Consider the following 25,477-nt stretch of genomic DNA (forward strand, 5'->3'; position numbering starts at 1 on the left):
TAATCTACCAGGTTTAAGGTTTAGGTGAAACGCTTATCCATGCAGATTTGTCCTGCCTCTACAACCAAATGAAATGTAGTTTGTGTTTAGCCGTATGTGTTTCGATTATCCTATCTATGAACCACTTAAGTGGGCTGTAATACAGGAGTAGTTTTATATACATGTTGTCTCCAAAATTAAGGGACAAGCTTAGGGCAGCTTCCTTACATGAAAACAAGGAAAAATTTCTTGTAAATTTGGGCTCTCAAATGAATAACGTAAGAGCTAAAAGCACTTTTTCATCTGCAATCCTACGGAATACATCTCTTCTACTTTCAGTTCCTTGCTTTCGATACTTCTGCAGGAAATAGTATGCACCAGAATAGAAACGGATGTCAACATTGGCTCTAAAATGGACCTGAAGGACTATGAGCTCTTATTCAGTAGAAGACATATGTCTCACAATAGCGAAGATGAATAAGTGCTCATAGCTGCCAAAGTAGGCAGTTTAGATCGCATATTTACTAAACATTTTTGTCTTAGTTTGGATCATAGAACCGCCTCCCAAAATATTGGAAGAAAAATCCTTGCTGTAGAAAAGATCTGAACGTGGTTTTCAGTGTTTAGTGTTGCCACCCATTGCTGTTGGTTTATCTTTCGTCTTTTGATTGTGTCGCGCATGTGATTTGCTATTCGTTTCTTTTGTCTCGAGTGTGTGGGTGTTTGTCATGTGAGAGTGCATTACTCTTTTCGTGAGTGAATTTGTCTGTGTGTGTGGGTGTAAGTGTGTGAGTATGCGTGTTTGTGTTTGTGTGTGTGTGTGTGTGTGTGTGTGTGTGTGTGTGTGTGTGTGTGTGTGTGTGCGTGCGTTACTCTTTATGTGAATGGATTTTGTGTGTTTATGTATGTGTGTGTTGTTAAGTGTGAATGTGTTACTCTTCTTTCATTTACTTTGTATAGTCTCATCACTCCAAAAATTGCCCACTGCACTTCTCATGCGCCTCAATATTTCAACAGGTGGGAGGAACAGCCCTATAATAATGAGTACAAAAGGATCTGTTCAGTAACATACCTAGTGCCTTGTCATTGTTGTAGAGTCCTGTCAAGTCAATCGATAGCTTGCCTAAACTGAGGTCGACCTTGTAGTCCGTGACGTCCCAGTACACCTCTCCATCTCTTTCAATGGGCTGTCCAAATAGCTCCAGGACGGCCTCCAGTCTAGCTGCAGATTAGGAAAAGAAAATGAGTATTAACACAATTATAGCGAAACTAAGAATACATGACGAAAAGCTACAGAAAAATGCAAGGGCTTTTACCTGAGAGCTGTACCATTATTTGAGACAAAATTTAATGAAAGGAGTCACGAAGCTGAAGTTTTTGACCTAGGTGTCCCTGTGGTGGAAGAAAAAAAAATGGAGATTTCTGTTAAGGTCTTCCTGGACCAAACTGCTGAGGTCGTCGGTCCCTAAGCCTAACAGTATTTAATCTAACTTCAACTAAGTTACGCTATGGACAACGCATACCCATGCCTGAGGGAGGACTCGAACTTCCGACGGGATAAGACGCACGGACCGTGACAAGGCGCCTGAGACCTACACCGCGCGGCAGTGGTGGAAGAGGTAAAGTATTGAAAAATCAGTTACCTATGGCTGTGAGTCATTATACTGATTCTGAAGCCTCCAATTTTCATGATTCTTTCGCAAGCTAGATGAAGTATTGCAGTTGGTAAATGATGGTTACCAAATAAATATTCTTCAGTAACGTGGTGTCGTCAAACCATAAACAAAGGATATGCCGTATTAAGTCACTCTTAACAACTGAAATCTACACTCACACCATGTAATAATTTTGTGCTGCGTATAAGATATCTTAGACGTTTTACATAAATAATTTACATAGCTGTTTCTTCAATGCTAAAACAAATACACACCTAGATTTGTTGTAGCTTGTCCCTAATTCGTCAGGAGAAATTTAACCCTGCTTGATACACTTCTGGATGTGGGTTCAGGCATCCCAGTACTCTTACCATAGGCTTGAAGATATTGAAGGTGAATTGGTGACTAGTATATGGCATGTTTAGGATTTCTTAAGTGAAGAAAATTCTGTGGGTTTACTGGATCACACAGAGGAAATTCACCCAAACTTCGGTAGACATATAACTTACCACAAGCCTACAACAGGAGTGTGTGGGAAAGGGATGACGTGTGAAACGTAGCGCAACTCTGGATAAGCTGGTGCAGTTTGAACCAAACATGATTAACAGAAGAATTACCAAGTGGAGATAAAGTACTGTGAGTGATTCCTCTATAACATCACGACTGCCGAGGATGGGAGTGAAAATTAATAAATAATTAGATAAATTTGATTTCTATATAATAATTTATTTACCAAACACTGCTATAACCCAACATAGGATGAGACATACTTTAGAATCTGACGCTCTGATGAGAGGTGATTTTTGGTCATCCGATTCTTGGTACACGAGCGGCTTCGTACACAAGAGAGCCAGCAACGAGCTCAAGCTAAGACGTTTTAGATCTCTGTGTCTGTGGTTGGAGAGAGTAGGGAAAGACTATGATGTCGAGCTAGGGGGTTACGTGTGGTGGTGGTAGGCGGAACGAGAATCTGGGTTGGTTTATTCGTCTGCTTTTTCTTCCTTCTTCACGTGTTTACGACGAACATGCAGTACACCTCAGACTTTAGTTTATAATTTCAGTAAGTGTAGAACGTAGATGAGGCTTCCTACCAATTACCAGAACAAATGGCGACCCTCGCGCACACTCAGTAATTCATTCCACTACAGACCACCAACCGCGGAGATGCCAGTTTCTGTTTCTTTAATCGAAGCCTTAGGTTCAAATACTTGTCACAGTGTAAATGACATACAAATATAGGTGTATGTAGACAGTTGTAAGATGGAAGCAAATAGCCCTAACCCACAGGTATGTACAGGCAAGTATTGGAAGTCCTTCTTATTGCACAGGATTAACGGAGTATAGTCGCCCACTTGTAAAGTATTTACTGCATGCTCGTATATCTGACGTGGCTGTCGCAAGTTCTCTCGAGCCAAGAGGCATGTACAGGCACGTTTTGAAAGTCCTTCTTATTGCACAGGGTTAACTGAGTATAACTGCTCACTTGTACAGCATTTACTTTGTGCTCGTATATTTGACTCGGAACTGTCCTGCTTGGCTTTCGAGGGCCCCTACATACAGCTTTTGAGGCTGTTTGGTTATAGATGATATACGACTGCGTCGCTTTTTACCTCCGACTCACAATCGGTGTTTGTGAAATCAGTGGAATCTCGATGTATGAGACCTTTTAAAAGACTGACGAAAGGGGCTTACACTATGGGCCTCTACCTATGTTAGTGTATTTACAGCTGTTACTAATACTTGGATGATTTTTTCTTTTCTTTCTGGATACCGTTCATGATTCAGTCATTACAACAAAGACAACTAAAGGAAAACAGTCACTATTAGTATTATATCGAAAGCTAGAGTTATCGCCAATAGCACTCATATATATAAATCAAGATTAGTCGAAGACAATGAACGGAATTATGTAAGACTTTACACTAATTTTCAGCAATGAACATTCTGAAATAACTAATACTGTCAGACTTATCATTTTATAGTTATATGTTCTGACAAACCAATATAAACATGTGACCAAATAACGCCCTCGTAATTAACAATTTCTCCGCCTTATGAAAATATAACAAAGCTTGATCGCTGTTTCTACCAAAGATACTAGTTGCCAACATTGTTTCCAAAAGCAGATTAATTTTATGAGAACAGCTTAACATATTATACTGTTCTCTACATCTGAATATTTCAGGGTAGAACAAAAAAATTGTTCAAATGGCTCTTCGCACTATGGTACGGAACATCGGAGATCATCAGTCCCCTAGAACTTGGAACTACTTAAACCTAACTAATCTAAGGACATCACACACATCCATGCCAGAGGCAGGGTTCGAACCTGCGACCGTAGCGGTCGCGCGGTTCCACACTGAAGTGCTAGAACTGCTCGGCCACACTGGCCGGCCAGGGTAGAACACCGTTTGGCATGTCATACACAATCAATTGATGTCTGTTGAATCTTCTACTTAAGTAATATCAAATATTGAGGAATGTTGTCACACAAATTTAGTGTGTTTCCTTTCAGATAGATATACATTGATGATCTCATATTCACACATAATATTTACAGAAAATCATCCAGTCACAAAATCAGTATCATTGGCGATAATCTGCTATGCAGCTAAAGCTTCCTTTTGTGCAAGTGATGGTTTTCCCATGCAGAAGTGAAAATGTTGTATAGTAATTGACACAACAATTATATTGCAGTCACCTTACGTATGAAGCATAAAATGGAGTTAAACAGTTTCATTTTCATTACATAGCAAAAGACCCTCTGTATCGGTTAATGACTTATGATGTTCTCTCATGGGTTCTTATTGTTACTAATGTACATTAAGTATGTACCATTTGCTTTGTCACAAAATGGTAACTTGGTCATTTTTTGCAGATAACAGCAGTCTGGGAGTAAGCAGGTGGCATTAGTTCAGTTAGGTAAATTTTGAATCAAATCCTATTCAAAAATTTAAACAGATGAATAAAGGTAACCAATCTCCATTTAATTTTAGCTAGACTCAGAATTTTCTGTTCAGTAACTCACTTTGAATACTAACTGAAACGTATAATACATCAAACAGTTAAATAGAAGTAATCAGTGTTCAGTGTTTGGGAACATCAATAAATCGCAAATGAGCTTTAAAGTGATTTTTAATCTTCTTGTCTATAGACTGATTGTGAAAGTTTTCAGTATTAAACCGTTCTTTAGGTACCAGTAAGAGTCAAAAAGTTTTTGATTCACAGAAATGACTGAATAAAGTAACATGTTTCTGACACAAACCTGACTGTCAAGATCTAATGGCTACACAAAAACAATAAACAATTTTTTCTTAGATGTTTTCTGTTGTCATTGTAGGCTCAAGTTGCGGTACGTGCCTTAGAACACGCTGCTGACTGAAACAATTTAAGTAAATCAACAAATAATGGTTAATATAATTGTTAATGGTAGCCATTACACAATTTTGTTACCTGAATTTAATTGTTATTTGCTTGTACATAATACAGTCCGTTGAATCAACATTTTCAGAATAAACCACTTTGTTCTAAAAATTATATGTAAGGATAAATGTGCAACTCCCTACAGATATTTCTTGAAAACTTTTGTATATATGTATACACGTAATTTAACATTATCAGTATGGGAGAGTGTTGAACCCAGAGGACAATGTGACTAGGAGCTCTTGATTTTCCATGGTCAGCATTTCAGTTTAGTAGCTGATTTAAAATCACACAAAGGAAAGCCATAAATGATCTAACAATTTTCTGCATTTTTTGCTGTTAGATATGAGATTGAGTTATGAGTAGAATTTGTAAGTATTTCTTGTTCTGTTCATATAAGCTCTGCATGATATATTGATAGGTGCTAGTCACATTTGCCAAATAGTAACACAAATTCTTCACAGTTCAGTCGAAAAACTGCTAGAAGCTGACATCAGGATAAATCAGTTTGGATTGCGGAGAAATGTAGGAACATACAAGGCAGAACCGATCCTAGAAGACAGGTTAAGGAAAGGCAAAACTACGTTTATGGCATCTGTAGACTTACAAGGAGATGTCTCCAGCGCTGAGATCGACTTTTTGAAACCAAATATACAGTGATGTAAGTTAAGATCCTAGATATCACAGCATGCAAACATTCACCCTGGCAGGTCTTCCTTTGCGAATAACCGACAAAAAAATTCGAAAATTTACGTGATGCTCTGTAACGTTAAAAAAGTCGTAATACTAGACTGGATGCATGGTGTAATGGATAGAACAATGTCTTTTAATGCTGGGATTGTGAGTTCAGATCATGTAAGTTGCAATATTTTTTTTTATTTTTAAAAATTTACCAAAATGACATTGGTCATTACTTTCATTCAATTAACTGGTTTATATTTAATTTTTTATTTCCATTCCTTTGTCATTTCATTAAAGCCCTGTATGAACTTCTTGATTTGTTTAATTTTTTCTGTGTATAATTCTTTTCCCTAGCGGAATTATTGTGACAACAGGTTTAATTATATTTGTCTACTATAATATTCAATTATTTGAAAATTCCGATGTATCAGTTAAAAAGCATGAGACGACATGATCTATTTATACTGACAGGGCAATAGTGCGAAAGATGTATCTTTCGTCATCAGAAATTACTTTTTTCATGGTAATTGTCATAGAAACATTTAAACCATATCCTAATTACCTTTTGAACTATGAACAATATAACACAGGTCAAGATTTAAAGGAAAGAAGGGTTTATAAGTAAAAGAAGTTGGATATAAAGAACACAATAATGTGGATCAAAAAACAGGGTGATAAAGCAAAATAACTTTAATATAAATGAAAACATAAATTAATTAAAATCGCATGAACAAATATTTCAAGTGGGAAAAGAATGATAAGAAGAAAATAAGAGCAAATGAAGACGTTAATACTATGATTAAAATTACTTTACAAAGGAATGGAAATAAAAAATTACATTTTAACCAATTAATTGAATGAAAGTAATGATCAAAGTTTTTGGTAAGGATTTAAAAACAAAGACAATTACTGGACGTGACAATTCAAACCCACAACCTCTTGTATATGAAGCTATTACCCCATCCATCATACCACACAACCAGACTGCGTCATGCAACCTTTCTAACACTGTTGAATGTCACAGAAGAATGCAAACATTTTTTTGTTGGTGAATCGCAAACAAGGGGCCACCTGGTGAATGGCTGCAGTGCGTGTTCTGGGATCTTAACATACTTAACCTTCTTTCAAAAAGTTGATATCACCGCTGGGCACCTCTTAGAGAAAGATTTTGACTATGTTGATTGCGATACTGTCTTTGAAATTCTAAAGGTATAAGTGATAAAATACTGGGAGCGGATCCATAGAAACGAGATGGCATTCATAAGAGTCGAGGATCATGGAAGGGAAGCACTGGTTGAGAAGATTGTGAGACAGGGTTCTGGCATATTCCCAAAGTTATTTACTATGTACTCTGAGAAAGAAGTAAAGGCAGCCAATGAAAGACTTGGAGTAGGAATTAAATTTCATGCAGAAGATATAAGATTTTGAGGTTCGTCTATGATACTGTAATTCTGTCAAAGACAGCACAGGACTAGGAGTAGCAAATTGACAGCGCCTTTAAAGGGCGACAGAAGATGAACATAAAAAAATGCAAAACAACAATAGTGGCATGTAGTTGAATTAATACATGTAAAGCTGAGGAAATTAGATTAGGAAATGAGACACATAAAGTAGTAAATGAGTTTTGTTGTTTGGGTAGTAAAATAACTGATGATGGTCGAAACAGACTGGATATTAATTGTGGATTGTCATTGGCTAGAAACCTATTTCTGAAGAAGAGAAATTTGTTAACCCCAAAAAGACAGTAGATTTGTTATGAATTTATTTTCTGGAGGCATTTGTCTAGATTGTAGCTTTGTGCGGAAGTGAAACGTGTACAGCAAACGGTTTAGACAAGAAAGGAATAGAAGCTTTCGAAATGTGGGACTTTGTAAGAGTGCTGAAGATTAGATGAGTAGATCAAGTAACTGATGACGATGTAGTGACCGGAATTTTGGCGAAACAATAAATTTGAGGAACAACTTGACTAAAAGAATGGATGAGTTGAGGGATCACCAGTTTAATACTGGAGAGAAGTATGTGGAGTAAAACTCGTAGATGGAGACTAAGAAATTAGTGCAGTAAGCAGATTCAGAAGGATTTAGGTTGCAGTAGTTATACAGGAATGAAGAGGGATGCACAGGATACAGAACCAGGGAGGGCTGCATCAAACCAGTCTTCCACAACAACAACAATATGTTATATTAGAGATAATTTGAATATATTGTTAACTCTTCAAGTACATAGTTTAATGGTCAGTAAACTAACGTATAATTTTAGAATTCTTTATATAACATGTAGACAGTTGAGCCATAATTGGTAGCTTGTACAGAGACTTGTACCTTGAAACAAAAGAACATTTTTTCAGTGTGACATATCACACTAGAAATTAATGTCTTAACAAATTTAGCTTGAAATTCGAAATTTGTGTATTTTCGGGGAGCTTCTATTTGAAAATGTATTTAACTTGTAACTGGTTTACAATAAAATTTTTTGGTAATTTGATTTCAGTTACTGATTATAATCATTGCAACACATTTTTCTTTCTGCCAGCCCTCTCGATAAAGCTACGGTTTGTCTCACCTGTAATTGTGAGGAATAAGGAATTGAAAATAAAAGTTTCCTATCACAGACCGTTATTCCCAAGTAGAAGTTTTATTTTTTGTAAGAGTTCTAGACAGATATTTTACCCAAGGATAAGTTGAGAAGGGTATTTTTGGTCGTTTTCTTTTTTATGAATATTCTGCAGTGCCTCTTACTATGTACCAACAATACTCAACCAGTTCCCCATCCTATAAACCACTTTTCCATTACTGCAATCTTGTGCTAAAAAGTTTCCCCATGTTTATCAGCTACATCCCTCAAGTAATAAGAAAAAAAATCAAGATGAAAATAAAGGAATCGTAACTTTGGTGACATACGATACTTCATACTTTGGAAACATCATGTTATTCACAATCGGTTTACAGCCACCAGATTTGTGGTTTCCAATAAAGTGTGCACACTCTGACTTTAAGGTATTGCGTACATCATTAGGTCAAAACATATTGTTTTTTTACAAATTATCTAGTCTTTTGTACAAATGTTTCTGACAATATACTTGTATATCACATATTTCACATAAACACAGCACACAATACAGTAGGGACTGTAAATTCTGGGTAGCTCCAATACTCATTCTTCGAAATTTCTCACGTGATTTAAGCACAAAACAGAATTGTGACATTTGTTTCTAATAGCTAACGCTAGATGGACAAACAAAGAGATAAAAATAAGTGTAGAGAAGAAAGTTTCCCTGTTGCATGTGAACTGAAACTTCCTTCAATAAAATTAATGCAAATCTACATGACAGAGAAAAGCCGATATCCAGAAGAAACTGTTAATAATGGAGAAAAACTAAAATCCCTAAAATCATAACTGAATGCAGCATATAAAATCAGTCCTAATAATTTACTTTCATGCAAAAGTGGAGAAACTATTCTGTGCACTGTTAATGATTTATAGTAGAGTAATGATGTGACAGATAGACGATTAAATACAATACTCACAATTTCTTCTTTTTTACAGCATAGCTTCTACTCTTCAGTACTAGATCATATTGTATCTTGGAATATGTATTCACATTTGGGAAAACTTTATAATTTTCCAGCGCAATTTTTAATTTCAGAAAAAGACTGCACCAGAGGAACAATACAATCATTTACAAAATTTTGTCAAAACTGTATCCAGTTTCTGTTACAGGGCTCGTTAGAGGTAATTGTCTGAGTATTGACCCAACCTACAACACTCTCACCTACTTCAAATATGTGAGAAGCAAGGTACAGCACAACAGTGGACAACAATCTCTGTAAATACTTCAGGAGCTTAACATTCAGTCGGTAAAAATGTATTACACATTCTGCCACACAATATATTAAATTTCTCTCCATTATTACAATGGAGATTCAAGGAGAGTTCCAAAAAAAGTAAGATATCTTCCACCTGTTAACTCCTTTGGTTCACATAAGGTTCTCTTTGTAGGGTCTATTACAGTTAATTCATTTGTTGTTGTTGTTATAAGACTGTGAGACTGCATAACTTGAGGTTAATGTGTTATAAGCCTGTCAACAAAATACAAATTTTTCATAATTAGCTGCTAACAAACATGGGACAGAGAGGTTATGTTTCTGGGAAAGTTTGTAAAAGTGATATTCTCTACCGACAGATATGTGGGCACTGACAATCCTGTCAAGTGGTCGTCATATTTGAAACACCATTGGATTTGTGTGCTTCAGGAGATGATGTAAGTGTTTGACAGTGATCCAATTTTTAATTACTCATTTATCATTGTCTGATTCATATCATATAATGTTTAAATTCACAGAAAATGTAGAAAAAGGTAAAATATGTGTTTTTAAGAAATTGACATAATTACGTATTATGCTATGAGACCAGGATGCTCCTGTGTTCGATTTTATATATATATATATATATATATATATATATATATATATATATATATATATAATCGAACACAGGAGCATATATATATATATATATATATATATATAATCGAACACAGGAGCATATATATATATATATATATATATATATATATATATATATATATATATAATCGAACACAGGAGCATCCTGGTCTCATAGCATAATACGTAATTATGTCAATTTCTTAAAAACACATATTTTACCTTTTTCTATATTTTCTGTGAATTTAAACATTATATGATATGAATCAGACAGTGATAAATGAGTAATTAAAAATTGGATCACTGTCAAACACTTACATCATCTCCTGAAGCACACAAATCCAATGGTGTTTCAAATATGACGACCACTTGACAGGATTGTCAGTGCCCACATATCTGTCGGTAGAGAATATCACTTTTACAAACTTTCCCAGAAACATAACGTCTCTGTCCCATGTTTGTTAGCAGCTAATTATGAAAAATTTGTATTTTGTTGACAGGCTTATAACACATTGACCTCAAGTTATGCAGTCTCACAGTCTTATAACAACAACAACAAATGAATTAACTGTAATAGGCTTTACAAAGAGAACCTTATGTGAACCAAAGGAGTTAACAGGTGGAAGATATCTTACTTTTTTTGGAACTCTCCTTGAATCTCCATTGTAATAATGGAGAGAAATTTAATATATTGTGTGGCAGAATGTTTAATACATTTTTACCGACATATGTCACCCTCATCTGAATGTTAAGCCCCTGAAGTATTTACAGAGATTGTTGTCCACTGTTGTGCTGTACCTCGCTTCTCACATAATATATATATTATCATCTTCAGCTTATATCAGGTGGTCTTCATATCTATATGATATCACCATTGCAATTCCTACCACTACTGTAAAAGTTTGTTTTGTAGATATTAGTGGTGCTGTAGTAGGTGTTAAACTTTGGCTGGAGCAGTTATTTTTGGAGTTGTTGAATTATGAAAGGTTATTTCATAATTACTGTCAAGTAACATCATTATGAAATAAACTTTCATAAATTTTAACACTTACTATAGCTTCACGAACATCAATGGTGCAAACTTATACTGTACTGACAGCAACTAAGAAATCGGCAATTGGAGATTTGTGGTAAGTTCCTATAGGACCAAACGGCTGATGTCGTCAGCACCTGGGCTTATACAATACTTAATCTAACTTAAACTAACTTACAGTAAGGACAACAAACACACCAATGCCCGAGGAAGTGCTCGAACGTCCGACAGGGGGAACCACGCGAACCCTGCAAGGCGCCTGAGACCACGCGGTTACCCCGCACGGCGGCACCTAAGACAGCAATATCATATGAACATCAAGACCACCTGAAGTGCAGTAACTTGATGATGCCAATCACCCCAAAATAGATCTACAGTAATAAAACTGTAATCGAAAACAGTGGCATCTTGGTTTGTAGGACAATCTGTACCAAATTGGCCATGATTTAATTGAAAGTGTTGTTTTTCAAATATTTCACATGTTACTGTGATGATTCAGCAATGCAAACCCCATGAGAAAATAGCTGAAGTAAGGTTGAAAACTGTATTGGATTTTGTATATTTTGTGGGCGATTTGCTGAGCAGCCGTTGGTCTGATAAAAAAGATGTATTATCCATATTTCGTGGCATTACGAGTAACTGGACGATTTGAAAGATATGTAGATGTAGGTCCTTGATTAGATATCAAGATAAGTTAATGAAGGGAAGTAAACGCTCCTTGTGAGAGTATATGAAGAATTCGCATGTATTGCGTTAATGGAATATGGCTGTGGAAGTCAAACACATAGATCCTCTCCTGATGGGAACAGTCCAGTGGTTGTGTGTCAAGTTTGATGAGACATCAAGTGTTCGAAATGCTAATTTTATGTATTGCCATATGATTTTCGTAAGTGAGAGTAAGCCGATATTGTAGCGAGGCGGAATGCATGCTTTTCAAGATTTCAGAGGGAGTGACAGAACATTGGCTTCTTTTGATGGTTTCGGCGAGCCAGTGTAGGTCTGGAGAACTGGTGACATGAGAATAGAGCACAGGAAGCGTAAGCCTGGGTACTTACGTGCTGTTATGTTGCTGTTCCCTTCCCCTTTAACAGGCAGCACCAACACCTTGCCTTCTGCCTTGTATGGGCCGACGAGTGTCAATGGCTTATCGGTATGTACCTTTGTCTTCATGTAGTAACTGCCTGGCTTCATCCTGTCAACACAGTCAAGTTGACAAGAGTTATCATGTTCCTTTGGTGTAAACTATAATCATTGAATAATCAGTTCTGTAAATAACATCGTTATGAAGTGAGTTTCACTTTCATATGCCAAAGTTCACTGTTCCAATTCCTTGGGACACCGAGGCAGGAGTCGAACCTGCTACCGTAGCGGTCACGCTGTTCCAGACTGAAGCACCTACAATCGCTCGGCCACACCGGCCGGCAGAACTTGACTAGAACACGCGGTTTTAAGTGATTATTTAAGTGTTATAATAGTGTGCATACGTCCGCAGATAACGGTTTTACATCAAGATTACTGTAAAGAATTCTCCCCCTGGCAAGTGGGAAGGTCATGCACCTCAGACAATTGCGAAGGCGGGAAAATTAAAGTTTTCCGATCGCTGTACCAATTAGACAACGATCAAGAACTGGGTCAGACTTCTTGGACTATTACGTAAATTAGAAAAGACGGGAAGCCCGCGTGGGATTACAGAAACGTGGCGCCAAACGCATGAATTGTACTTTTACTACTGCAGCCTTGTTATTGTAGGTCCATTCACAGGAGTGAGATGAAAATCAGCAGCCAAGCCATTCTGCATTACAAAATGGCTATAAATTTTACCACTGTTACAGACGTAAGGCACTTCAGCATTACAATGTGTGACTGAATTACTATACTGATAATAAAATGAAACGAAGGAATATTCTGCGAAATTGTGACGAAATTTACGACGTAAGAGAAAATGACATTACAGTATGTTGAAGAACTATTTTGAAGTAACGACATCACAACGGTTATTGTAAGCGCTTCCGCTCCAACTGTTAATCACCATAATATAATCCACATTCCTCAAATACTAGAGCATCCATGTGATATATGTAGAGATGCGATAATGAACAACTAGCACACAGCGATATTTAAACAAACGTCACTTATTCACTTGTAAACAATGAACACAATCTGATAATTTAACAAATTCCAATTAGAGAAATTAAAAATACAACCGAATATGTACAAAGTGTATGGTTTCAGCCGAGTCCCCGACATACCGCTGTCGATGTCACGTGATCCGCATCTGTTTCGCTGGGCCATAGTGAGGCCACAGAAAAACATGTCGCTCAATGGATAACTAACAGGATAAGGTGGCTCTAGGAAACACATGGATGCTGTAGCTCATATAAGATAAAAGACCAACGTGTTTATTCACCTATGAAATGGAACAGTGGTCCACATTCATCCCCGTTTATAATAAACGCCCCCACGTGATATACATGAATACCAAATTACTACAGAATCAGTTCCAATGCTATAAATGCAAACAATAAGAAAAATATCAGCTATTAAGATGGAGGAAAGCAAATCTCGACAGCGTTTGAATAATTCAAGAGATTTGGGAAAAGACCGCAGTTTACACGTATTGAGTTATTGAAAGGTAATACTTCATTGATCGTGCAGAAGCTGTTTGATTTTGCTTCGCAGGCAACAAAATATTCAACTGAGTCGCAATGAGTCTACAACTATATGTACATCTACATCTACATCCATACTCCGCAAGTCACCTGAAGGTGTGTGGGGGAGGGTACCTCTATCGGTTCTCCTTTCTATTCCAGTCTCGTATTGTTCGTGGAAAGAAAGACTGTCGGTATGCCTCTGTGTGGGTTCTAATCTCTCTGATTTTATCTTAAAGGTCTCTTTGCGAGATATACGTAGGAGGGAGCAATATACTGCTTGACTCCTCGGAGAAGGTATGTTCTCGAAACTTCAACAAAATCCCGTGTCGAGCTACTGAGCGTCTCTCTTGCAGATTCTTCCACAGGAGTTTATCTATCATCTCCGTAACGCTTTTGCAATTACTAAGTAAACCAGATGGCAGTTATAAGAGTCGAGGGGCATGAAAGGGAAGCAGTGGTTGGGAAGGGAGTGAGACAGGGTTGTAGACTCTCCCCGATGTTATTCAATCTGTACATTGAGCAAACAGTAAAGGAAACAAAAGAAAAATTCGGAGTAGGTATTAAAGTCCATGGAGAAGAAATAAAAACTTTGAGGTTCGCCGATGACATTGTAATTCTATCAGAGACAGCAAAGGAATTGGAAGAGCAGTTGAACGGAATGGATAGTGTCTTGAAGGGAGGATACAAGATGAACATTAAGAAATGCAAAACGAGGATAATGGAATGTAGTCGAATTAAGTTGGGTGATTCTGAGGGAATTAGACTAGGAAATGAGACACTTACAGTAGTAAAGGAGTTTTGCTATTTGGGTAGCAAAATAACTGATGATGGTCGAAGTAGAGAGGATATAAGATGTAGACTGGCAATGGCAAGGAAAGCGTTTCTGACGAAGAGACATGTGTTAACATCGAGTATAGATTTAAGTGTCAGGAAGACGTTTCTGAAAGAATTTGTATGGAGTCTAGCCATGCATGGAAGTGAAACATGGACGATAAATAGTTTTGACAAGAAGAGAATAGAACCTTTCGAAATGTGGTGCTACAGAAGAATGCTGAAGATTAGATGGGTAGATCACACAACTTTTGAGGAGTTACTGAACAGAATTGAGGAGAAGAGCAGTTTGTGGCACAACTTGACAAGAAGAAGGGACCGGTTGGTAGGTCATGTTCTGAGACATCAAGGGATCACAAATTTAGTATTGGGGGGCAGCGTGGAGGGTACAAATCGTAGAGGGAGACCAAGAGATGAATACACTAAGCAGATTCAGAAGGATGTCGGTTGCAGTAAGTACTGGGAGATGAAGAAGCTTGCACGGGATACAGTAGCATGGAGAGCTGCATCCCAGTCTCAGGACTGAAGACAACAATAACAACAACAAGTAATCGTGTAATGAAGCGCGTTGCTCTCCGTTGGATTTTCTCTATCTCTTCTATCAACCCTATCTGGTACGGATCCCACAATAGTGAGCAGTATTCAAGCTGTGGCGAACAAGTGTACTGTAACCTACTTCCTTTGTTTTCGGACTGCATTTCCTTAGGAATCTTCCAATGAATCTCAGTTTGACATCTGCTTTACCGCTGATTAATTTTATATGGTCATTCCATTTTAAATTACTCCTAATGCCTACTCCCTGATAATTTATTGAATTAACTGCTTCCAGCTGCTGACCTCATATATTGTAGCTAAATGACAAAGGATCTTTCCTTCTACGTATTCGCAGCACATTACACTTGTCTACATTGAGATTCAATTTCCATTCCCTGCACTGTCAATTCGTTGCAAATCCTCCTGAATTTCAGTACAATTTTCCATTGTTGCAACCTCTCGATATACTACAGCATCATCCGGAAAAAAGCCTCAGTGAACTTCCGATGTTATCCACAAGGTCATGTATATATATTGTGAATAGCAATGGTCCTACGACAGTCCCTGCGGCACACCTGAAATCACTCTTACTTCAGAAGACTTCTCTCCATTGAGAATGACATGCTGCGTTCTGTTATCTAGGAACTCTTCAATCCAATCACACAATTGGTCTGATAGTCCATATGCTCTTACTTTGTTCATTAGTAGACTGTGGGGAACTGTACCAAACGCCTTGCGGAAGTCAAGAAACACGGCATCTACCTGGGAACCCGTGTCTATGGCCCTCTGAGTCTCGTGGAGGAATAACGCGAGCTGGGTTCCACACGATCGTCTTTTTCGAAACCCATTCTGATTCCTACAGAGTAGATTTCTAGTCTCGAGAAAGTCACTATACTCGAATATAATACGTGTTCCAAAATTATACAACCGATTGATTCTAGAGACCTACGGTACACCGCTGCAAAAAGAGGAGCAAGTTCCTTCGCGTACATTCTGAAGTAGGCCGAATCCCAGCACCATACCTAAAAACGCACTTAAATTATCGCGCCTTCTCCCCTATCTCTCACTGTGTTCAGTCCACAGGTGCATGAAGCCTAGTGGGCGCTGTGATTTTCCTCAAACTGCCGAGAACCAGATTTGCCTCGTACATCCAAATATAGTCTCTCTGCCTCGTTTTCTCGCCCGTACTCTTACGAGAAGTCTCCTGCATCAAGTTAGAAACCGACGTCTGTTCTACCACTCTTCGAACAAAGCTGTTCTCTGCTGTTTTTCGAACACAAGTGACCTGTCTCCAGGGGATAGTTTATTCGCCACTCTGCAAAAGTGCAAAACTGTTGTATACCAACAAGAAAGATACATCAAAATAGTGTCTGATGCTGTGCTTATTTTGCAAGTCAACAATCTTCCCTCCATATGAAAGTGTACTATATTAACCGATTGTTATCCACCAATATGTGTAATTCTTATACAATACTGAACTACCATATTTCAGCCAGTTTTACCCATTGAGGTCATCTTCATATACGCACTTCTCGAAAGCTGGCGTCTTGCCTTCCCCTACTTTGTTAATCGTTTAGGTGAGACTGTGGTGGCTTGTTACGTTTTCTTTTTTTTTTTTTTTAGCTTAGAGGTCATCCACGTTTAGTCAGCGCCGTCCCTTTGAAGGATAAAGGAGTTTCTACTCATTCTACTCACAAAGCGGGCCAACAGCTCCCTACAGCATGCTAAGACATTTATCTATTACAGACTGCCCCTCGCACAGATTTCCATGAAGGCGACTGTAAAATGGTGCAAGGTGTTCTAAACTCTTAGGCCAACAAGAGTAAGATAGAGGGAAAGACGGTTAATATACAATTCGTACAAGAACCAAGATGGAACAATGAGATTGGAAGACAAGGAATGAAGTGTTTGAATTAAATAAGTGCGTAAGAGAGGTAAGTAGTCTTTCGGCCCTAATATTCAGTCTGTATAACGAAGAAGCAATGAGAGAAATAAAAGAAAGATTCAAGAGTGGAATTAAAATTCGAGGTGAAAAGATATCAAACGTAAGATTAGCTGTTGACATAGCCATCTTCAATGAAAGCGAAGAAGAATTACAGGATTCTGCTGAATGGAAAGAACGGTCTACTGAGTACCGAATATGGACTGAGCAGTAAAGAGAACAGCGAGAAACTTAATATAAAAAATGGTGGTCATTAAGTGGAAGCATTTAAGGAATTCTGATACATTAGAAGCATAGTAATATGTAACAGATCAAGCAAGTAGGGAAAAAAAGCAGACTAGTAGGGGGCAAGAGGGCATTCCAGGACAAGGGAAATCTATTGGTATAAAACATATGCAATAATTTCAGGAAGAATTTTCTGAGAACATTTGTCTGGAGCACATTGCTGTATGGTACTGAATCATGTACATTGGGAAACCCGAAACAGAAGAGGATAGAAACATTTGAGATGTGGCGCTGCAGAAGAACGTTGAAAATTAGATGGAGTGACAAGGAATGAGGATGTTCTCCGCGGAATCGGAAACGAAAGGAACATATAGAAAACACTGACATGCGATAAAGAAACAGAGATTAACCTCCATGGTACCAGAGGGAGCTGTAGAGGGGAAGACAGTGTTTGAGATTTTTCCAGCAAATAATCGAGGACAAAGGGTGCAACAGCCGCTCTGGAATGAAGAGGTTGCCGCAGGAGAGGAACTCGTGGCTGACCGCATCAGACGATTCAAGGGACCACTGACTCAAAAAAATAAACTTGAGTACTTACTCGACGTCGTCGATGATCGCATTGCCATTTCCGATAATGTCTACTTCGTTGAATTCCAAGCTCAAGGTGACTGGCCGTTCAGGTGAGTCCTTGATTTTGATTTGCGTGAAATGTAAGGGGTCAAGTGGCGGGAGACCCAGACTGGGAATACCTGAAACGAAAAAGTATATGTGATCAGAGTGACAATCGCGATACAGCACTGATAAATAAGTAATACGGGCCAGACCGCTGAATCGTTTAAGTAACTCTAAATCACTCTAAACCACCAATATTCCACTAATTAAAGAAATCCACTAAATTAATGTTTCAGAAAGGCCAAGAGCAGTTATCGAGAAATTTGGGTCAACAATAGTGCCACAGAAAGCACACTAAACTGTGACTTGATAATGCCCTGGGCGTGGGTAAGCTTCCGAAGGCGCGTAATTGACGCAGTTGATTCTGTTAATTTTGAAGATCTAAATATTACAGAAAACACACAAAAATATTTTATTTAAAACGAGCGATATGTGCCCCCTTAGAAAGTGTGGCATATGGCGCCAAAGGGACAGTTAATGAACCTGCTCGAAGAAATGGAGATTTATGTGCACAGGAAACAACAACCGGAATTACTTGGAAGGAGAGACAGCATTGGTGGTATATTTTTGTTTATTATCGCAAAATCGATTTTCGGTCACTTAGTGACCATCTTCAGTGCTGTAATATATAACTTAAATTAGTAAGCACTGGTGTCAATAAGCATTACGGCGATCACATAGACTCCAGCACTGAAGATGGTCACTAAGTGACCAAAAATCGATTTTGCGATGATAAACAAAAATATGCGACCAATGCTGTCTCTCCTTCCAAGTATACCCATTATCTGGTCGTAGTGCACAGGACACTATGGAGTCGCCAATCAACCGGAATTACTGCTGAATGAACAGAACGAGTATAACCTGAATGCTTACTATGATATATTCAGAGACCTACTACTTTGAGTAGCGTGGAGCACCCTAGCGGATTGCCGTGTACCGGCCGCCGGTGAAAAGGACACCGGGCTGTCCTCCGTGAGCTCAACCATAGGAAAACAAGGAAGTCATGCAGAGAAGACAGAACATATTCGCCATCGATACTGCACTCTAATATAATATCGATTCTCAATTTTCTATTTTTAACTAACGGTATCAAATTTACTAACTGTATTATGTTTTCGTTCACTGTTAACTAATCTTAGGATAGAAGATTTTGTGATTTTTAATTTTTTTTTTACTTTATACTTTTTATACTGGCATTCATAAAAGTTGTATGTTACCTAACCAGGCTATGGGCTGTATTTTACATTATTTGTACTTTTCATGGATTACAAGTATGAGTCTAATTTCACTTACAGTATATCAGCATATGTTTGTAATGACAGACGCTCGTTTAGCCTAGGGGGAAAGTTTTTTTAACTAAAGACAATGCATACAGCATTTTAATCTCTATATTGGCGACACTGGTTTACTATGTACTCTGGCTGAAGTGCCCTCTGCAGGCATTAGGTTTTTGTATAAATACTGACGCAATCTGATTATTAGCACGCACATGTTTAAATTGACGATGATTTATATCAGAATATTTTAACTGTATGTATGACTCCCATGCATGGCTATAAATATTTTATATTTCATTCATCACTAAGACTTGTATAGATTTAATCTTAATTAATTGAACCTGGTCGCTTAGACAATATTTATATTTACAACAAATCTGAAGATGGCGATAAGCCGAAACCGGTCATTAAGTGTAAAGAAATCTATGTGATGAAGACGGACTTGTGAAAATAAAAGTGCTAAAAATAAAATGATCGCGGACTCATATACAGACTTTATGTCTTCAATTGTAAGGACGAGCTCGGTGGAAAGTTTGTAAATCATAAATCATGACCACATATGAAACTACGTTTATACAGTATTTAATGTCCAAACAAATTAATTGGTATCTGCTTTGTATACTTTGCAGTGGGCACCATCACAGTGAAAAAACAAATTAGAAATGCTGGTGATACATTTGTCGCCAGACCGGTATCAATTGTAGAACAATAGTTTGTTTCTAAAACTCATGTCAAGGTTGAATATATGATTTAGTTCCTCTTGCTAGACGTATACAACATTAAACATAGCAAAAACCAACTTTCCAACTCAATGAACATAATGTCTTGTAATGGCGACGGAGAAATTGCTCCTACGCAACGTGTACAAAATCGTGTAAAGTACTGAAACACAAAGCTCTCTAACCATGAATATCCCGCTAACACTGTGGGAGGTAACTCATTTCTGTGGAAGAGTGGTTGGGGAGGGCTATAAACTTTCCTAATATGTGCAGCTCGCAAATGTATTGTAAGGGACTCCAAGACCAACGAAATAATACGATTAATCAGGCAACTCAAGTTGCGTAGAAGATCCCAGAAATTTTGAGCTGCTCAGAAAATGGATAATGCTAATGCAAATGCGACGATGACTCAGAACTCATCAGAATGCACCAGCCATCACCGGATAGAGACAGCCATGATAGCAGCAGAAAAAGGTTGCCATCGGTGATCTCTGGACCCCGAGTGCCTCACACAGCCTCACAAGGCAAGTGCCTAAAATTCTTGTACTGTAAGACTAACTCCTGATTGTTCGAAAAGCTGTACATGCAACACACGCAGATCGCTTGCAGATGCCTGTGGACTGTGTCTGCTACAACCCATGTCGCGGAAATGTGAGCCCATAGAGACCTGACTGCAAGACGAACTTTCCAGTTCATCTCCGCTGACACAGTGGCTGAAATACTTAACCAAAACTATTCAAATCTGGTCAATCCTGGCAGATCCAGATAAATAGTTAGTGATACAAGTTCCTGAGAAGTACTGAAGGCGCAGAAAGATGTCACCAAAACGTTGTCATATGCAGTCGAGATCGATCGATGTCTTTCGATTTTAATCGATTTTGCCACTCCACCAGGCACCTCAATGACAGCTTTTACAGAGTTTCTCGTATAGTGCACGACAGGACATGGTTCTGCAGCCTTATGGGGCTCTTCGCATCAGTTACTTTGCTCGTTCTATAACACGACAGTGACAGAACCGCATTAAAACTGCGAGCGTGTCATAACAAAAAAAAATATGTGCTAAGTATTTAAGAACTGAGTGCTCGACTATCATTTTCGGGTTTCATTTTGAAGTAGTTATGAAATATGCGTAATAAGTGGAACAAATGAGACTTTATTCTCATTCAGCAACTGATATGATAGTTATCAGAGACATGTACACATGATGATGATGAGGTCCCATACTCCGAGGAGCGTAGGGGGACAATGAGGGAGACCCGCACCGCCGACTAGTCAAGTTCCTAGCGGAGGTGGTTTGCCCTTGCCTTCCTCCGACCGTAACTGGGATGAATAGCGGTGATGAAGGTGTCACAACAACACCCAGTCATCTGGAGGCAGGGAAAATCCCTAACTCCACCGGTAATCTAACCTCGAACCCCGTGCGCTGGAAGCGAGAACGCTACTGCAAGACCACGAGCTGCGGACCATGCACATGTACATAACACTAATGTGCATGAAATTATTTCTAGGTTGCAGCAGCCGCGCAAATACCAAACAAATGAGTTTGTAGCGTTCAGTGACACTAACTACGATGACATGTGGATGAATATTTTATGAAATAGATACTAAGTTACTTTACTTGTGATACGTACCTCAACGTAAGTAGCACATTGATATGGTAGAAGGAGCAGCCAACACGTCCCATCAGTTTTTTTTTAATTATTATTCATTAGCGACTAACTACTTTAATCGTTACAGCCAAGTTATAGAAGGTTATCGTATTGTAGTGACAACTTACCTGTTCATTAGAATAACAAAACTTATTATAATAAGACTCTGTAAGATCATTATCTGCAGAAAAATAACCACACTTGCTGACCAGTAAAGTTTTTAATGCTTCCCGATTGTTGGTTATCGTTTACGTTCACGCAACCGTTTCTACCGCTCTGTTCGACCAACAATGGTATTCTTTAACTGGCTCAAACATTAAAGTGTGGCTACGTGCGAGTAGGATTCGCGCAATGAGGGTTCCTCACAAATTTAATTATGTATGTAGACAGACCACTCATCCTGGCAAGCGGAGGAGCTCTCGACGATTTTGGTCTGTTATCGATATTGGCAAGCCAACAGTCCCAGGAATTCCAAGACCGTGACAAAAATCTATAGTAGTTCCTAAGATACCCGGCGAACAAAAAGAAGCGAAAGCGGACGTCGCTTTATATATGTAAAGAGAGGAGACCTAATGAAATGTTGAAACTTCCTGGCTGTTTAAAACTGTGTGCCCGACCGAGATTCGAACTCGGGACCTTTGCCTTTCGCGGGCAAGTGCTCTACCATCTGAGCTACTGAAGCACGACTCACGCCCGGTACTCACAGCTTTACTTCTGCCAGTACCTAGAGCACTTGCCCGCGAAAGGCAAAGGTCCCGAGTTCGAGTCTCCGTCGGGCACACAGTTTTAATCTGCCAGGAAGTTTCATATCAGCGCACACTCCGCTGCAGAGTGAAAATCTCATTCTGGTAATGAAATGTTTTTTATTCACACATTAAAACATGACTATAACTTACGTTTTATATTTACATGCAGCAATATTTTTCTGTTTCGCTATTAACGGACAGTGAATGCAGTGTAATATATAAATGCCAAAAGATATTTCTTATTTCATATAATAACGATTTTACAATTTTCTAATATTTTTCCCGTTACTGGTACTGTGTAACCTTGCTTCTTGCCAAATTTCATGATTCTAGGTTAACGGGTGCACCCTACAGATTTTGATGCTTGAGTTTGCGAGTATTAAGATACGTGTTATAAATGATAGCGTCCTTTACTCGCGTTAACTTCGAACCTTAAATATTGTACGCAGGCAAGGGATCACACCTCTTAGTTTGTGACATGTACTTCAGTATGACACGTCTATCCGTTCCTGAGAGAACGAGGTTTCAACAGACGGACGGTAAAAGGGTAACACGGGACAAGAATATATTTTTTGTGTCATATAATTACAAATTAACAATTTTTGAATTTTTTTCCTTTACTTGTTCTGTAAAACCTTGCTCCTTGCCGAATTTCCTAATTATAGACCATGGGGACATACCCAATATGTTTTAACGAGTGAGTTTACGAGTATCGAAGTATGTGATACATAAATTTCAACTCGATTCGCTTACACACTACTGAGAGAAAAAGGTTTTAACAGACGGACAGCCAGACAGAGGGGTAAAATAAGTGACAACAATATTTTGAGGCATGATATAAATACAAATTAACAATTTTTGAATTTTTTCTGTACGTATACTGTCAAGCCATGGTTTTTGAAAATGTGATGATTGTAGGTCAACGAAAAGTACCCTCTAGGTTTTGATGAATGAGCTCACGACTCTGAAACTACGTCACATACATGGCCGTATCTTTTGATTTCGCAGTCTTGGAAGGTTAAATGTTGAACACAGCGAAGGGTGTGTGCCATAAATTTTAACTTGATACCTCTATCGATTCCTCGGAGAAAGGGTTCTTACCAGTCGGACAGAAAGACAGACAGACCGATAGGCAGACTAACAACAAAAGGAACCCATTAGGATTTTGTTTTAATGACTGAACTACATAACACTAAAGGCTATTGTTTACGATAACGCAGTGCTACTTTAATTATGGAAGCGATTGCATGAGAATCAGTAATCAAAAAATTGTACACTAACTGCAAATAACAGTAGAGGTAGATGGGGTAAAATTACCACCCTAACAGAAATTGTATTTTCGCAGTACCATAATTATTAACAGAAGTATGTCGCTTACACATTTTGAACCTACATGTGATATAGTATGAGACGAAAATGAAAAAAAAATGTGTAGGAACTGTATGTATTTTTCTGAGAGACTTTCCCAGTTTCCTAGAGAGGAAACATGGCAATGGCCATCGCAGCGGCATCTCACGTACGTTGCTCTGATTTCCAGAAACATTCATCTCTTAAAACAATATCAGGTGACTGCAGCAGATCGATTTCAGTCACCAAACATAACAGAACAGAGACAGTTTTAAATAACATAGTTAATTTGAAATAGTCCCGACGGAATGGAATTACGGATGAGAGCTTCGTGTATCAAAGGGTCTGTAAGTCAGTCGGATCTGTAGTATTAAGCGTGACGTAATAACGGTACGTGGAAAGAACTCTTACTGGTAGAAGTCCATCTGACCTGTAGTACTAAGCGTGACATATGGAAGATGTATGGTACGAACTCTTATTGTAGTGAACGTTTTGTTCATTTTCATGCTTAGGGTGGTCACTTTTCCCTATCGGAAAGTATGTCGCCATTAGTGATTCACACATGAAACTATCACACAAAAGAAACCACACAGAACTAAGTTTGTAGGCCAAAAGACGCTGTTTAAACATGAAACGATTCAGAGGTATTACTCAACATATAAGTAATAAGAATAATATGTTGTAAGTAAGGTTGCAGTATCACTTCTTAAAACATTTATTGATCATTACAACATCAATTTCGGAAGATTTCCATTTTCAAGATCACGCGTATACAAAGTTTGAGAATTTCAATGTGCTACTGTAGTTCTATTTTCTTATTTTTTTTAAGTGGAGAATTTCGTGAATTATTAACTTATAACTGAAACTTTATTCATAATTTTTACTATCGGGAATTACACAATCAACTACGTTGTAATTAATTTTTATACTTCTAAATTATGTGAGTAAGTGGAAGACTAACGTCTGCGTTGTCCGACGTATATATAACATCTGGCGTGACTGTATCTGGTGACTGTTCTCGTAATATTTCACATTAAATTCTGAAATATCTACACTTGTGTCCAAAATTAAAGCAACAAACCACTATTTCCCAGCCTTGTGACTAATTCAAGGTTTAATAATACAAACTTGCAACAGTTGTCCGTGCAATAGACTGCCGCGAGGGTGGTGGCATTCCGGTCAACAACGGACAACTACGCCAATAATGACGTCATGGCACCTATCAAATGGGGTAGACCCACATCCACACTCGATGTGTACACAGTCACAGACGGGGCGGAATGGCACAAAGACGATGCCTATCAGACTATGTGCGGTGGAATGGATGTAGAACAGTTGCTAACTGATGTGGTCCGATGGCTTAATGTGAATCGTACTGTTGTTTGTCGGACGTATCGACAGTTTATAGAGACTGAAACAGTATCCCGAAGAACAGGGCAGGGCTGACCACGTGTGGTAAAGAAAGAGAGGAATGTTAGTTGGCTGTAAGAACACGACGGTATCGTCTTGGTACTGCACGGCGACTGGCATTTGCCCTCGCGGCATCCACTGGACATGTCGTATCGAGACAAACGGTGACAGAAGGCTTCGGCAGAGTGTCCTTTACTGTCGGAGACCTGCTGTATATCTACCTGTGATGCACCTTCACTGAACGGAACATGTACAGTG

At 38.4% G+C, this 25,477-nt stretch overlaps 1 protein-coding gene across 2 annotated transcripts in view; it reads right to left on the reverse strand.

Moving 5' to 3' along the window:
• Nucleotides 1-25,477, reverse strand: part of LOC124711461 (protein takeout-like) — a 116,626-nt gene that overhangs the window by 12,682 nt on the left and 78,467 nt on the right. For both annotated transcript variants that reach the window (XM_047241557.1, XM_047241556.1), the window contains exons 3-5: nucleotides 17,998-18,148; nucleotides 12,272-12,408; nucleotides 1,052-1,201 (exon numbers count right to left, since the gene is read on the reverse strand). In XM_047241557.1, the coding sequence (XP_047097513.1) occupies nucleotides 1,052-1,201; nucleotides 12,272-12,408; nucleotides 17,998-18,148 (438 nt within the window). The remainder of the gene's footprint in view (nucleotides 1-1,051; nucleotides 1,202-12,271; nucleotides 12,409-17,997; nucleotides 18,149-25,477) is intronic.

The sequence above is a fragment of the Schistocerca piceifrons genome, chromosome 8 (assembly GCF_021461385.2).
Source record: "Schistocerca piceifrons isolate TAMUIC-IGC-003096 chromosome 8, iqSchPice1.1, whole genome shotgun sequence".
NCBI classification, from domain to species: domain Eukaryota; kingdom Metazoa; phylum Arthropoda; class Insecta; order Orthoptera; family Acrididae; genus Schistocerca; species Schistocerca piceifrons.